Here is a 15,878-nt window from a genome sequence, read left to right on the forward strand (position 1 = left end):
TCAACTAATCTTTACAGCACTTCAGATATCTCTGCTGCCAACTAGTGTTTTGGAGGTGTAACTGCAGAGTGACACAGACACACCACCGCACAATTATAAATGCTCAAAACGGTGTAGGCCACGTCTGTGGGCTACGACATAGGCTCTGCATAGATTTTCTTCAATGTCCAAATACATACATTGATGGAAACCCTATATTATTTTGGTGGCATTTTTTGTCTATGTTGCCTGTAAGAAGATGCACTTCTGAATTTTTGACAAACATTAAATGGTGACATTAATTCATTTCCATAACCACTTACCCTGTTAGGGGTCGCAGGGTTGCTGGAGTCTATCCCCGCTGACATACGGTGAGAGGCAGGTCACCAGACTATCACAGGGCTGACACATAGAGACAGACAACCAGTCACACTCACATTCACACCTAGGACAATTTAGAGTCACCAATTAACCTGCATGTCTTTGGACTGTGGGAGGAAACTGGAGTACCTGGAGAAAACCCACGCTGACACTGGGAGAACATACAAAACCAGAAACCATCTAGATGTGAGGCAACAGCAAGAGGGTGCCAACCACTGCATCGCCGTGCTGCCCTAGATTTATGACAATTTCCAAAATTCAAAGATCAAAAACTCACAAACGACATTTTCATTTCCTTTATCCAGTTTCTTTTTAATCTCACAAAACACATGAATCTGAGACATGAGCTCTCTTTTCCTTCTGTGCAGCTAAACAATCTCACCAATTTTAAAAACAAGGGAGAAGAAAATAATTTATACATCCTTTTTTTTAATCATATCTACAAAAATAAAATCAAATACGAGGACTAAGGCTTTACAGAAAAAAATTAACATATATAAAACAAGTGGGTCTGATCTCTCTATATTACATGAGTGAACAAGATTTGTTTTTCCTTAAAAAAAAAAGACACAAAATAAAAAGACAATGAGATGATAGTTAAAGACGTGTGTATGCATACAGTAGTTTGCACCGTGCAGGGAAGTTTGTTTGTGCAACATCTTATTTTAAAAAAAAGAAAGGAATCAGTTATAGCTTCTTTTTTTTCTTTTTTTTTAAATTATACAGCCAGTTAGGGCCACAACGCTGATGTCAATGTACAAGATAATGTATGAAAAGAGGAAATTATGGAAGAAAGAAACTGAAGTGTAGAGGTAGAAACTGGAGATGAAAAATGCTGTAGTTAGAGATGGGAGGAAAGAAGAGGAAAGAGATGTCGAGGAGAGGAAGAGATCCTGATTCAACCAGCTCAGACCGGCATTTTTCTGTGCCAAATTCTGGACAGCACATATGTTATGTATGTGATGACTGCATGTCCATAGCTTGGCACGGAAAAGCATTAAAACGACAAAACGTCTGGTCTGAGGTGCTTGAAAATCAGCAACCGAAATGTGGAGAAAAAAACAAGCTTCCCTTCAAAACCTCTGAGGAGATATTTCACTTTGGTAGAACATTTTTACATTTTAGCACAAATTCCTCAAGTTCATATGGAGTCAGCTGCTTGTAACAGCTGCCCTGGCGATCAGTAGCTCTCATTTTACGTTGCATCTCATTATTTTGTTCGTATGTGACGGCCAAATACACTTCCCATCGACAACTCCTTCGATGTGTGCTGGCTAAAGAGTGAAAACCTTCCACCAGGCAGTGAAATATCATTTCAATGGTAATATCAGCGGCTGGTAGTGTGTAAATATACTTGGCTCCTGGTTTGGTAGAGTATTGTCAGTTTTGCTGGGTAACTCACTAAAGCGCTCCTCAGTTAGTATTTGAAACCAGCTCAAATAAAATCCAGTCCCGTGTGATTCTGCCCAGCTTGATAGGAGAAAGAAAGAACAAATGTTTAAACTGGTACAGACATAAAACTTCTCCAGAAGTTCTCTCCTTGTAACAGTTCTGTCTAGCATGTATTAGAGTAAGCTCAAAAAGCACTTGGCTTTAGTGTCAGTCTTTGCTGGTTACTCATGTCTCAACGAAGGTGTACAAAAACCAATCTGCACTTCAAGGACTTAAAATAACTCCTACACAGGATCCAAAAATAGTTGAAGGAATAGTTTGACATTTTGGGAAATACTCATTCGCTTTTTTGCTGAGTTTTAGATAAGACTGATACCACTCCACATGTCAGGTGCGGAGCTGTAGCTAGTGATGGCCAAATGAAGCCTCATGAACCACTGTCTTTATTTTCTGACCCCACCAGATGGCGCTCTTGGTTTAAAGATAAAGGCTGAATTACTTGCAATGAAGTGTGCTCTCAAACCTTTGTTGAACACACAGCGCCATCTGGTGGCTTCAGAAAATAAAGACAGTGGTTCATGAGGCCTCATTTGGCCATCACTAGCTGTAGCCAGCAGCTGGCTAGCTTAGCTTGGCGTATTGACTGGAAACAAGGGGGAAACAGCTAGCTTGGCTCTGTCTAAAGATTATAAAATCCACCTGTCACACATTTAAAGCTCACTACTTAACACCTTATATCTCATTTGTTTAATACTTACAAATACTCACAATTTAGTGTTACAGTGGAGTTATGTGCCAGACGCAGTAACCTTCTTAAGTCCTTTCGTCACTGAGCAAGACAACCCCCAGAGACTCCAAGAGCAAATGAGGGGAAGCGTGTTCATTAGTGAGCTTTACAGGTGCTGGGAGGTGAAGGTTGTAATTGTTGGACAGAGCCAAGCTAGCTGTTTCCCCTGTTTTCATTATTTTCTCTAAGCTAAGACAAGCTAAGCTAAGCAGCCACTGGCGTTAGCTTCACGTTTCAGGGTTCCCACACATGTTTACCAATTAAACTTTTTCATAATATTCTACCCCATTTCCATGACTTAGTTTAAGTAGTTTAAAACAGGTAGGTCTATTAAACATGCACACTTGAGGCATTTGTGGACAAGCAAGGTCCTAATGTAGGGCTGGGTGATATGCCGACTATGAACGATATATTGATTTTCGTGCAAGATAAAAATTTAAAACCATGAGCTGTAATGGAGCCGAATTTTGTTAAGTTACCTTTGTTAAATGTTGCTGGTGTCCCTGGCTTCATATGAGTAGAGGAAAAGTCCACTAGCTGCTAGGCTAATTTATACAATGTAAAATGCCATAGGCTTGTGCTAACAACATTAGCTTGTTGTATTTGTGGGGAAAATGTGTCCAGATAAAGACAAGTGTTTGTCTGTGAATGCTGCGAGTTATAGTAAAGCTGATTTGTGTACTTGTGTTTTAAAGTGTTGATATTAAGCCATGTTTAATGTGTGTTTAATGTGCATTCTGAATCAACTAAACTTTGCAGAAACCCCACCACTGACTAGTGTTTTGGAGGTGTAACTGTTGTGCAGCTGCATATTTATATTAAAGTGCTTGTGACATCTGAAATGTGGCTTTGACTTGAAACTGACAACATGTAGCCCATTTCGTACAAAATACCAAGATATATATTGTGTATCGCCGCTCAGCTTGTAAATACCAAGATATGAATTTTTGTCCATATCGCCCAGCCCTATCCTAGCACTTGCTAACTTTACTAGCTCGTTAGATATTTCTCCTTCCAACCACCTGCATATGCCAACAGATCAGATCAGCACATACAGGTAGTGATGGCCAAATGAAGCCTCATGAACCAATTTCTTTATTTTCTGACCCCACCAGATGGCGTTCTTGGTTTAAAGATAAAGACTGAAGGACTTGCAATGAAATGTGCTTTCAAACCTTTGTTGAACAGACAGCGCCATCTGGTGGCTTCGGAAAACAAAGACAGTAGTTCATAAGGCCTCACTTGGCCATCACTACATAAAGGTACAAAGCAAGCGCCCCTTTTTTAGGGATATAAAACCAAAGATCATATGGATGTGAATGCAATTTGACATGTATGGATTATAATTTTGACAATATAGTTTGTGACTTTGCCTAAATCTGAGCGTACATGATACCTTAATTAATTAAGGCTGACGGCCATCATGTCCCTTCAGTTCTCCCCCGTCCAAGTGGATCAATGATCCAACACACTGGCTGGAATTTGCTGATCTGGACATCTATACATATATCTGTTTGACTGAATCATGAAGAATCGTTAGGCTACGTGTTGCGTGTAAATAACCAACCTGTTAACAGCCAACTGTTTGATCGACAGCTGAGATTTAGTTGGGGACCACAGTCGGATGCGGCTATACTGTATGACTGTACTGCAGCAGCCTCCCGCTCAAGCTAACGTTAGCTATCCGTCAGTAGTGACTGTCACCAGCATCATTTACAGATTTACCACACTGGCAGTGAATATTCAGCTACCTTATGCGTCTCAAATCTCAGTGTGAACGCTTTGGTTAACCCGGTAAAGAAAAGCTTTTCAGCATCTTCCTGTTTCCCTCCTGATGTGACAGTGTGTTTCCGTTCCCCAATGTTGGGCACCGGCGTGGCAATGACATGATGCCGATGCGATCTATGTGTATCACGTGACACTTGACCTTTTAAGGATCACGCAGTGCAGCACTAGATTTTAAATAAGTATTAAAAGGAGCATAATGTTATACGTTTTGGGATTTTTATGAACATATGTTAAACAATAGCTAAAAAAAATGTATATTCAAAATTTTTCAAAAAAGTTTTTCTAATTTTATAACTTTTCCAGAAATTTAATGAACATGGGAACTCTGACATTTACCAAACAGATGTAAAAGTGGTTTCCAAAAATGTCAAACTCTTCCTTTAAATTAATATTTCCTTAATCTAGTTGCATATACAGTACTGTTTTTTGTTTTTTGTCTTGGACCATGTGCTTGAGTTTGTAAAATGTAATTTTACAAAGCTTTTTATTCCTCCCAATAAATACAAGTTGTTCTCTGTGGTGGATCTCTCACTGTAAAGCTACTTGGTGAAGAGCGCAGTCCTTTCATGGCTTTGGATGTAGGCTACATATGAACAATATGTGTGGTATAACTGCTGGAAAGGAGAAGTTGCTGGTTCACAGTATTCACCGCGATATGGACACGCACACTATACGCTGGAGAGAAAGCTAGAGAGTCGTATCTTAAAGTGTCGACAGGCAATGTCAGCGGCGATATTTGGCAGCAGTTTCGTTGAGTGACAAACAGGTTTGCAGTGAAAATTCAAGTTTCTCAGTTTGAATCTGTAGTTGTCCTCTTTCCTCACACTCGTCGTCAACATTGCCTGTCTTGAACCTCGCCCCCAAAATATCCTAAATCTCCCAAACTTAAACCTAAACAACTTTACATGATAAGAACAGCTGTGTGAATCCACTGAGCTTTGTGTTTTGTTTTGTTTTTTTTTTTAAATCGCTGAAATCCCTGTATGCCTCTGAAGCAGCGCTGAAAATAAAACCTGCCAGCATTTCAGTAGTAAACAGCGCAGTAGTGTTTCCGGAACGAAAAAATGAACAATCAATATGAACCATGTAATGATCAATAAGTCGCACTAATGGTTCCAAACAGCCGCTTAAAGGAGAACTTAAGGATATGTCAGTGTGGCTGCAACTGTTCCCAATGACAATAGTGTTTCTCCTGGTGTGAAAGGGATATGAAGGTCTGAGATGAATGATGCAGTTAAATGATGTGTGTGTGTGTGTGTGATATTGGTTTCCTTACCCAGTGCAAATAACCTGAATTATATAGACACAGTCCTTCGGCCGTGGTGGCAGGTGAACTCAGTGTAAAGCAACCAGTGGAGGTGGGGCGGGGACCCCCGGAGGCCATCTTGGCTCATAACGTCGGCCCCTAAATAAAGCCAGTGGCATCTCCAGTCCCTGATCCGTCCACTACAGAGAGGACGTACACGACAGAGGGATGCATTGTGGGTAAAGTGCAGGGGTGATGGGTCCCTCGGATTATTCCTTAAATTAACATTTCAACACTTTTCTGCTCCGTCTTTTCAACCAGCTCTTTAAAGCAACTCGACGTACGACTCCTTTTCCTTCACAAATATCCAGCTTGGTTATTTTCTTTCCAACTTTCAGTTCTTCCTACTTTTTCCTTTTCTCTTTGTCAGCCAACTTGTCTTCTGCCTTTTTCTTCCTTCATACTTTTTCCTCACTCTGTCCTGGACTCCCTCGTACTCTGGTAGAAGTCAGAAGTTGCTCTGACCTCAGAAATCCTGGTGAATCCGGCCAGCTCCTGTTCCCAGGGCAACAGGAAGCAAACAAACAAACAAAAAAAAAACAGCTACGGTCCGTCCTGGGTTCTGTTCTACTGGCCAGTGCATGCAGGGACGAGGGGCGAGGGGAGGCAGGGCTGAGGTGCCCGAGTCTGACTGTGGGTACATACATGTGCGTCCGTAAGCCAACAATCAACATTGAGTGACTGCGAGTAAATCCAGATGTCAGAATCCAGTCGACTGAATCTTGGGTTCTGCTGGACTTCCCTCTTTGCCTGGTTGGGTTCAAGAAAAAAGGGAGATATTATTTGGTGTAAAAAGTAAACTGAATCATCAGCCATTGTTTTAAGGTTTGAGATGCAAATTCAGTCCCCCTCACCGTCTCCTGAGCCACGATCCAAAGACGGTGTTCTAGAGACGGTTGCCGAGTGACACCGTTGGTCCTCTGACTCCTGATTGACAAAAGGCTCTCTGAGGGTTTTCAAAAGCTTGTGATGGGACTTTTCTATTTCCTGTAAAGGGGTGAAGATGCAGAAAATTACACAGGTAGAACAATGAGTGTAATTACACTAAAAGGTGAGAGGAGAAAGGGGGACTTTAAACTTAGACTAGTCAACTAGTCAAAAAATTAAAAATAAAAGACGCTTAAAAAAATTATCCGAAAAATTGCTGCGTATATTATGGAGGTGCTTTCAGACCTAGAGTTGTCTTGAATTGGTCTGAATCAGGGACTAATTTTGTTCCAAAGTTGCATAATTGCCTAGAGTTGGTTCGTGTTCTCATGGCAGCATTTACAAGCGGACCAGATCAAATACCTTGTGTGAGAAAGCTGCTCTTGATTGGTCAGAATTTCCATGCGGGAAAAATCCAGGAAGTAAACAACACGCTGAAGAAGAGTACACTTGCAAGATAATGTGACACTTTCTAATGTCACAATGGAGGGACAACTACGCAGGTTGATTTTAGCGCTGGTCATCGTGGACTATATTGCTGTCATTGTCCATTTTAGTCAAACCATACAGTTTGAAAACGAGGCGCGGCTCCAACTAGAAAACAATGTTTTGATGAATTGGATGTGCTGAAGCCCCTCTCTCGTTTAACCTAGTAAGAAAACATGGAGCAGGCGTGAGCGTGTGTGAGGCTCAGACATACTTCCTGGAACAATGTCCGTTTGTACCAGTCACTCACACGCGGTTCCATATATTGATTCAGAGAGCCGCATGTGAGTTTGTGCGTGTGTGTAAAAGAGAAAGAGACTGCGAGGGAGAGCAGCTGATGATCAGAACCGCCGGTTAGTTTTGCATACTGATCCAATCTCACCCGTTTCCCTCTTGATATCTTAATAATAAGCTTACCAACTAGTAATTCTGTCAACGACTAGCGAGGGTAGAAACGTTTAATCAACTAATCAAGTAATCACACAGATCCCTCGTCCTCATCCTGTTGTAAACGTAGTGGGTTAAATACGATAATATCCTGCTGCTTAGAAATGTTTGAGCCAGTTTGTTGCTTGTTGTCGTTGTTGTTGTTTTAATAGAATGGACAAAACCTCTACACCATGAAGGCATCAGTGGTGTCACAACAGAAAAACAGACATACCCTGTAGTATAATCCATTTGAAAAAAAAGAAACATTCAAGTGTTATTCTACACACACACTCATTTATTTATGACTCGATGATAAATGCTGCATTAGTTACAGTCCACTCTAAGGCTGCAGTGTTAGCTTCCCTTCCATGAAAGCTGATCCTAGTGATGGCTGAATGAGGCCTCATGTACCTGCTGTCTTTATTTTCTGAAGCCACCAGATGGCGCTGTCTGTTCAACAAAGGTTCGAAAGCACACTTCATTGCAAGCCCTTTAGCCTTTATCTTTAAACCAAGAGCGCCATCTGGTGGGGTCAGAAAATAAAGAAAGTGGTTCGTGAAGCTTCATTTGGCCATCACTACTGATCCTTGCTGTTAGCTTCGTTTTTTAAAAATTTAACACATATGTACAGCGCAGAAGGAAGGCTACTACTAGCTGATCTAGCACTACTGAACTAGCTTAAGTAACAGCTCATCAGATAAAGACGCCATTAATGTTTTTGTGTGCTGACATGAGCACGAGTATCTTGGCTTCTGAGCGGTGTCACAGTTTTGGTAGAAAGAAAATAGTTCCGACATGAAACTGCTCACAACAAGGTTAACAAGGTAACAAAAACTCACCTTCAGCTGCCGCAACTTGCTCGTTAACCCTTCAATCGTGAGGAAAATCTCATCTACATTTTTGATCACGTGGCTCTGGTGCCCAGCCTGTGATTGGCCCATTTCCTCTTCCTGTTCCGGTTGCATAGCCTCTGATTGACTGGACTCTGGACCACAGGCGGGCGTTTCCTCCTCTGGCTGCGTCTGTGGTGATATCACTTCCTCCAGAGGCTGCGGGAAGTGGCTGGCGGTGGGGGTAGGAGGGTCATTGAGGTCATCAGTGGTGGTCTCTCCCTGCTCTGTAGGCATTACCAAGTAGAAAGTGTTCCCTAGAGTGCAGAAAGTGTGGGGGTGAGTCATTTTAGGGCAAAATCAACACCAACTCTAAGATTGCAGATTATGTTCTTTATCTATTATCTTGATGAATATTATACATGGAAAAATACACATGTAGATGAAAGGATGCACAGCACCAGTTTATTCATCATTACCCTGCGTAGTGGCCTCGCCTCTCGGCTTGGACGACTGGTCGGAGGGGAGGGTGACATCAGCAGTGATGTCGTCAGGGACAGAGGAAGAAGAAGAAGGACCCGCAACCACAGCTATAGCACAGAGGATAGACGTGTGGAAGTGTTTGTGTGTGAAGGAAAGAAGAGTGAAAAGGAGTGAGGATAGATGTCGATGTAGGAGCCAAGTGTAAGATCAGTGTGTTGTGAAAAGCAGGCAGACAAAAAGACAATGAGAAGATAAAGTGTGTGAGAAACAAAATAATGAATCACAGAGTGCAGAGAAAACATGCAGAGGAAGGCTGCCACCAAGATTTTATCCAAAAAACAGACGGAAAGCAGTCAGCTGAATTCACTTTCGGTTCAGTCAACGCCAAATTAGGTCTTTTAATTTGTAATTATCTGAGAATTGAATGAACTCAGAGTGCTCAGCCAGCACTGCCGAAGAATTTAAGATGATCATCTCAGAAAAGTTTCCTCCCTCTGATCCGTTACCTTTCCGTACGACCTGAATGCTGGGTTGCTCTGCTTCTGGGGGCGGGACCTCTTCAGGCTCTGCCTCCCATTCGTTGGTGCTGAAGTTGAGGACGGTCTCCAGAGACTCTGGCCGCTGTCTCTCAGTGAACGAGCTCCTTACGTTTGCCGTCTCGTTGGTGGGCGTGTCGTCTGAGTCATGGCTCCAACCGTCCTCTTCCAAATCTTGTAATATGAGCTGCCTTAGTGTTTCAACTGTAGAGGCAAGAAAACAACAACATGAATAAATAAACAAAAAAAGGACAAACTACAATTATCGCCTTGTGGTTGTATGCCTCCGCGCACCAGTCAAGCTGCACTTGCAGTTACATTCATGTCTGTATAAACATGGATGCTTCACACACAGAAGATCGATACACAGTTCAAATGTGGACACCCAAGATTAGTGTCAACAATCCAGTATCTGATCAATTGTTCCTGAGATATGACGTTGAGTAATGGGCAGAAAAGTGTTTTTGCAGTTCATGATGTCACAGTGAAGATGACCTTTCACTTTTTGGATATATAAAATGTCATTACTTGATTTTTTTATGTTATATGACACATTTGTTATAATAATGTATGAATTCTTGAGATTTTTGGACAAAACTCAAGAATTCATACATTAATTATGCCAAAGTTTCCAAATAATGTCCAAAACATGTTTTGTGAGGTCACAGTAATCTTGACATTTGACCTTTGACCACCAAATTCTAACCAGTTCATTGTTAAGTCCGAATGGACATTTGTGCCAAATTTGCGGAAGTTTCCTCAAGACGTTCATGAGATCTAAGACGCAACCTGCTGCCACGCTCTTGAAAGCTGGCACAAAAAAGGCACAATAGTAGCACACAGCGCCCGACCTCACATTTTCCAGGTGGTTAAAGACGCAGCATGTGTACGGCCCCTAATTTCCAGGGCTGGTACCTGCGGTTATTCCACAGGCTAGTTAATAACATGTCGGGCAGGAAATCCAAAGTGTGGGATCATTTTGAGAAGGTGAAGGACGAACCCAAGGTGATATGTAAACTCATCTTCATTGGTCGACTACAAACATGACGTATCATCTGAAACATGGAAGTAGCTACATGCCCATTAGCCACTTAGCACAATCATTACTGCTTTGCCCACAGCGTCATTAACAGGCGGCTTGCTCAGTGTGTGACGTGCACTTGTAGATAAAATATAGGCCTATATTAATGAAGGTTCATTAGTACGGTTTTGTATTTCTCTGTAATGTAGCACAGTGTTAACAATGTTACTGATACTATTCTTTCTCACACCTTCAACTCAAACCACCAAAATATATAATTTAATAATCAAATTAATATCGTAAACATGTGGGCACCTAGTCGACTAATGGCCCTAAATGACGACTAGTGGTTGACTAGGAAAATTCTTCGTCAGGGGGAGCCCTATGGGCAACCAAACAAAAAAAAACAAAAAAAAAAAAAAGGCTTAAATTACACCTGTTACACTACAGGTTATTAACCCATGAAGATCAATATGATGATTACATGTTAACCATCAAATTCAAAACACTAAATAACTTTAACCTCCAACACTTTGCAGAAGTGACACAAATGTGTTTGATGTCTCACCGTCTCGTAAAGCGGCCTCTGCCACACCAACTGGTTTTCTCTCCCCACAGAGGAAAGCTCCTGATTGGTCCGTAGGTGTGTTTGCTGAGAGCTCTATGTCGTCGTTGGAGGAATGAGGCTCCATGGAATCTGACTGCTCCGTCATGGAGTTGTCTGGAATCAGAGGTTTTGTTTAATGACTTGAGCCAAAAAGATCTATTTTGTATCAGAAATATTTGCAGGCAGTTTACATATTAAGAGCTGATGTTTATAATGTGGTTATTACCTGCATAGACATTGCTGCCAGTTGACACTGGGGATGCACTGCGCAGACTGGGGGAACTACTGAAAACATACGCACGGTGGTGAGAATAAATGCATAGAGAGAAGTACATGAGAAAATGAAAATATCTAATTAAGGCTCGGGTATATTTTAAAAAATTAAAATACCAGTACCCTAAAAGTTACCCATAATGTTAATGGAGGGTAGTAAAGCCATACTTTAGAACGTTTTAGTGGCATCTCAGCACGCTTAAGTGCTCACTCTGTCAACTACCCCGCACTCGACCTTACCACACCACCTATTATATGGGTTGTAACTAATGCTGCGGGAGTGTAAGCTCTTTGCCAGGGACAGTTAAGAGTCCACTGTAACAATAAAATGAAAGGATGTTTTGCTGCCTCTCACAGCAGCTGGAGTCTGAGGAAAAATAACTTGATTCCTTGGGCCGACTGCCGTCTTTTAAGGTGGAATGTTTACTTGTAAAGTTACTCAGTGCATGAGTTAACGGCGTGAATCCATCAGCAAACCTTAAATGTCATTGTGACAACTTTGACCATCACTTTAGTTTTTATATGACATACATTTTTAGTAATGAGTGGATCTTCAAGTGTTTAAAAATATGTATTAATTTCGACGGGATTATATCCCAATCCTCACTTGGAGGAAAAAAAAAGCATTGTGGGCCGTTCTTCCTGTGGGCTCCGGCAACACTAAAACCCTGAGCTTGCCTGAGAAGGACTAAATGCACAAATCTGCTATTTTTAAATATCCCATGGAGAGAGACTCTCACTGCAGCCTGTTTTATTTTGTTCTGAAAATGTTGGCGTGCAGCCTCGTTCTGTGGACGATAAAGGAGGTGCAAACTGATAAAGGAGGAAATACAGTGAGTACTGGATGGAGCAATGAGTGACAACAACCCTGCACACATTTAAGGGTACTGTTTGCGGTGGAAACCCTAGGGTCTAGGTACCATGTCTGAAGGGTTACTTTTGATCCAAAGGTACCACACCGAAAGTGTTTGGAAGCAGGGCTAAAGTGAGAAGGCTGACTGTTCACTGTTCATCACACAGCTAACATCACCTAATGGCTATTAACAGGTTTAACGACACAGTCCAGTTTATTGTGACTGCTGAGTGGCCTGGAGTCAGATGTTAGCCACTGCTGCTATGTAAGCTTGTGCTAACTGACTGATCACTGAGAGGAGAGCAGCTCTGGAGACAGCAGCAATAGAAATTTTGCTAATCCAGCAAAGAGTCGGGATGGTCCCAGATAAAGCCCTGGCGCAAAGAGGATGAAATGTAGGTATTGTTTGACTGGAGACATTTTGATACTACTTGGGTTATTGTGGTGAATACCTTACAGGATTCCAGAGCCAATAACCAACCCTACATCCAACAGAATAAGACAAGTGTCTTTAGAGTATCCTTCTGGCAAAGGATTCCTAACACGTCACTGTGGTTATTATTTATAGACACAAGATTTACTCACGATAAAGGCATGGATCCGTGATTGATCAGGGGTGACGAACCGCCAGCTGATGAGATGGTCTTTTCAAGTGAATCTTTCCAGCTGAAAAACAAAAACACAAGTTTCTGGAGGCTGAAGAAGAGCATGGATGCTCGGTGAGTCTTCCTACCAGTTATAGAAAAGACCTTACGTGTTTTTCTCTGATGACGTCCCAGCCACCAGCTCATAGATCTGCCTCTCTGTGGTGCTGATGATGTAGAGGGCTCTGTTGTCTGGAGAGAAATCACAACATTAGATGCACATTTGATCACCGGACAAGCAGGAGAGAAATTAAGTGCTGCACAGTCCTACCTGTAGCCACCGAGCGGACCAGCAGAGAGTCCAGCTTGACAAGAGGGCTGAAGGAGGTCTTGCTGTCTCCGCTGCCTCCACCCAGCCAGCGGGATGGATACTTTAGCTGTAGCCGGTCGTCTGGGCCCCTCTGTAGAAGGACCAGGCAGTCTGACAGCAGCAGCGCTTGAATCTCTGATGGAGGGATACGGAGACATGCAATTAAGAGGTATGAAACCAAACCGATGAGACTGTATGTATTTACACAGAAGTACTGACCGATCTGCTTGTCTTTGCTGACTTTCCACGTCAGAGGACCTTCATGAATCATTCTCTTGGTGGTGAGGTCCAGACTCTGTGAGAGACAAAAGTAAGCATACAAATTTTGGTCATCGCAATATGAACAATGTAAACCAGAAGAAAACTTCAACTACCTTGAATACAGGGGCAGCGTCCAGCCTGCGTTGGTATTGGCTGAGGCGTTGCCGTTGTTCCGTTTCACCGACAACCTCGTTAACGACCTGCAGTATCCCTCGGCAACAAGCCTGGGCGCGCTGAAGTGAGGGGAGGTCTGACGAACCAGCTTAACGAAAAAACAAGAATATTAAAAATCGCACTTTCTTGGCATTTGGTTTTCCTGTTCTTTTACAACATGTCTCTTGATTTCTCACCCTCTGTGTGTTTAATGATGTTGTCCAGCAGCAGGGGGTACTTAGTAAGTCTCTGCATCTCTGACACCAGCAGGTCTTTGAGCTGCAGCCTCCGACAGTGAGGACTCGCTTCGCACTCCTGAACAAATGTCAAACACGCATTAGAGCACACGTGTGTAAATTCTGCAGATCGTTCTTTGTCTTTTAATCTACATGGTGAATCATAGACACGGTGACATAAAAACCAATACCAACTACAGTCTAAAAAGTCACTCTTACATATTTATGATACAATCTTTTTTTTAAGATTATTTTTTGGGCTTTAATGACAGGACAGTTCACACAGCGTCAAGGGGGAAGAGAGGGGGGATGACATGCAGCAAAGAGCCACAAGCTGGAATTGAACTTGCAGCCTCTGTGCATGGGGCACCCGCTCTCAGAGTATTTTAATCTCCTATAACACAGCTTGCAAACTGCATGTGTTATATCCAAGTCCTTCTTTTCTTTCCTTCTGTATTAAAAAAAATCCCAAATAAGTCCAGACGTTTGATTCAAACACAGATGGCGCGTTTCTGATTTCTTTCTCCAGTGCCTCCATGTTTGTTTTGATAAACTTCCTGCCAAATGCTGCTGACTGGGTCCTCTGCTGACCTCACCAGGCAAAACAAAAACATCAGCACCATCTAGTGGACTGAAAAAGCAACTGATTTTATCATTCTAGTACCAAAAGTTCTATTAAAATGTGTATTTGCAAAAATGACTTATGTTAAAAAGATCGATACTTGTCATCTACTTGATACAATAACACGATACTATGCAGTATTGATTTTCCCATAAAAAAAAAACACTGCATCTAAAGCCGTTCACAACACATGTATAATTCCCTCTTCAATACGTATTATACATTGCTGTGAAGACATCAACTAACTTCTCCTTCAACCAGCTGCATTTATTCAAGTTTATCTCCAAAATTACAATTGAACACATCATGAGGACATTATAATATACCTTCAACCCAATAGTCATATTTGAAGAATAGAGCTTGAACGCATCATGATATAACTCAATGCAACTCTGTTAGCTATTAGTTTCGGCCACTGGCTGCTACCTGCTAACGTTAACTAGCTCTCCTCAAGCCAATTCCAACCAAGTGGCAACCTCCTGGGCTGGAAAATGAAGCGAACACGTAAGTACGGAAAACTGTATTTCTTTGAATGGCCACTTGGCCATTGCGTCGTTTTATCCTGAATGTGTCCTGGGGAAGATATATGTTCATCCCAAGCAAAATTGTTGTGACATCGGCCACTGCCATTGGTGGATATCATCCATTTGTCGATAGCCTGATATCAGTCGATACCGATGTTCAGCCAATGAATCAGTGCATCCCTAATTATAAGTTAAAGCAAAAAACTTGCATATGCCTGTTGTGATGATGACAAAACTAGACCTATAATAACCACCTACATAAAACTATAAAGTCCTCACTCCTACACTGACGACAGAAATTACTTGTGTAAGTGATGTCTCCACAGGAGCATGCCTGTGTTGAGCAGACGTTTGTGTGTTAGGAACAGAAGTGTGTGTGCATACCTGGATAATGTGAGCGAAGCGAGGGTCTTTACGCTTTTTGTTCTTAATCAGCTCCACGGCCTGAGACTGCTGGCTGCACAGCTGCGACGCGTGTTCCTGAAACTCGTCTCCGGCTGCACCTTCGAACTGCAAACACACACACCGCTGTTAACATACCAAATATACACGTATGCACATAAATACCTCATTCCTCTTGTAATGTGAAAGAACATGGAAGTGATGGCAGTGATTAGTTCACTCACCCTGGCCAGCATAACGTCCCCGATGTCCTGAACGATGGGAGTTTCTCTTCGCTTCTTCATCGCTTCGCACAGACTTGCTGCAAAGGAGCAACATAAATGCAACATTAAGACTGACATTAAAAGAACCTCAACGTCTGTGGTCATCAGTTACATTATTTCAAATAGTACCAGTAAAAAAAAATTCATACCTTAAAGACATAAAAACACAAAAAATTGTCCTAGTCTAGTAAAGCAATAATAACATACCATATATTCTCGTGTTGGCTCTTTATTAAAGCCCAGAATACATATTGACTCAGTAAAGCTGCAGGCTCATATTACACGTAACAGTCACGACCTTCTCTTAGTATTTGCTTCACTTATTATTATTTACCTAGCGACATACAGCCCTGCATACATGTTGACTCACAGTACATCACCCTTT

General features: G+C 42.0%; 1 protein-coding gene across 11 annotated transcripts in view; it reads right to left on the minus strand.

The window, feature by feature from the left end:
• Window positions 1-5,981: 5,981 nt before the first annotated feature.
• Window positions 5,982-15,878, minus strand: part of arhgef11 (Rho guanine nucleotide exchange factor (GEF) 11) — a 35,376-nt gene continuing 25,479 nt past the window's right edge. For 5 of the 11 annotated variants that reach the window (XM_033651936.2, XM_033651934.2, XM_078164786.1 and 2 more), the window contains 15 exons: window positions 15,455-15,531; window positions 15,213-15,338; window positions 13,644-13,761; window positions 13,407-13,555; window positions 13,252-13,327; window positions 12,994-13,167; window positions 12,833-12,914; window positions 12,664-12,744; window positions 11,179-11,237; window positions 10,914-11,066; window positions 9,295-9,528; window positions 8,785-8,895; window positions 8,315-8,622; window positions 6,488-6,620; window positions 5,982-6,383 (listed from right to left, as the gene is read on the minus strand). In XM_033651936.2, coding sequence (XP_033507827.1) covers window positions 6,334-6,383; window positions 6,488-6,620; window positions 8,315-8,622; window positions 8,785-8,895; window positions 9,295-9,528; window positions 10,914-11,066; window positions 11,179-11,237; window positions 12,664-12,744; window positions 12,833-12,914; window positions 12,994-13,167; window positions 13,252-13,327; window positions 13,407-13,555; window positions 13,644-13,761; window positions 15,213-15,338; window positions 15,455-15,531 — 1,931 coding nt within the window. In that variant the 3' untranslated portion in view covers window positions 5,982-6,333. The remainder of the gene's footprint in view (window positions 6,384-6,487; window positions 6,621-8,314; window positions 8,623-8,784; window positions 8,896-9,294; window positions 9,529-10,913; window positions 11,067-11,178; window positions 11,238-12,663; window positions 12,745-12,832; window positions 12,915-12,993; window positions 13,168-13,251; window positions 13,328-13,406; window positions 13,556-13,643; window positions 13,762-15,212; window positions 15,339-15,454; window positions 15,532-15,878) is intronic. The other 6 variants (XM_078164791.1, XM_033651935.2, XM_078164788.1 and 3 more) reach the window with 3 other exon arrangements.

Source organism: Epinephelus lanceolatus, chromosome 22 (genome assembly GCF_041903045.1).
Source record: "Epinephelus lanceolatus isolate andai-2023 chromosome 22, ASM4190304v1, whole genome shotgun sequence".
NCBI classification, from domain to species: domain Eukaryota; kingdom Metazoa; phylum Chordata; class Actinopteri; order Perciformes; family Serranidae; genus Epinephelus; species Epinephelus lanceolatus.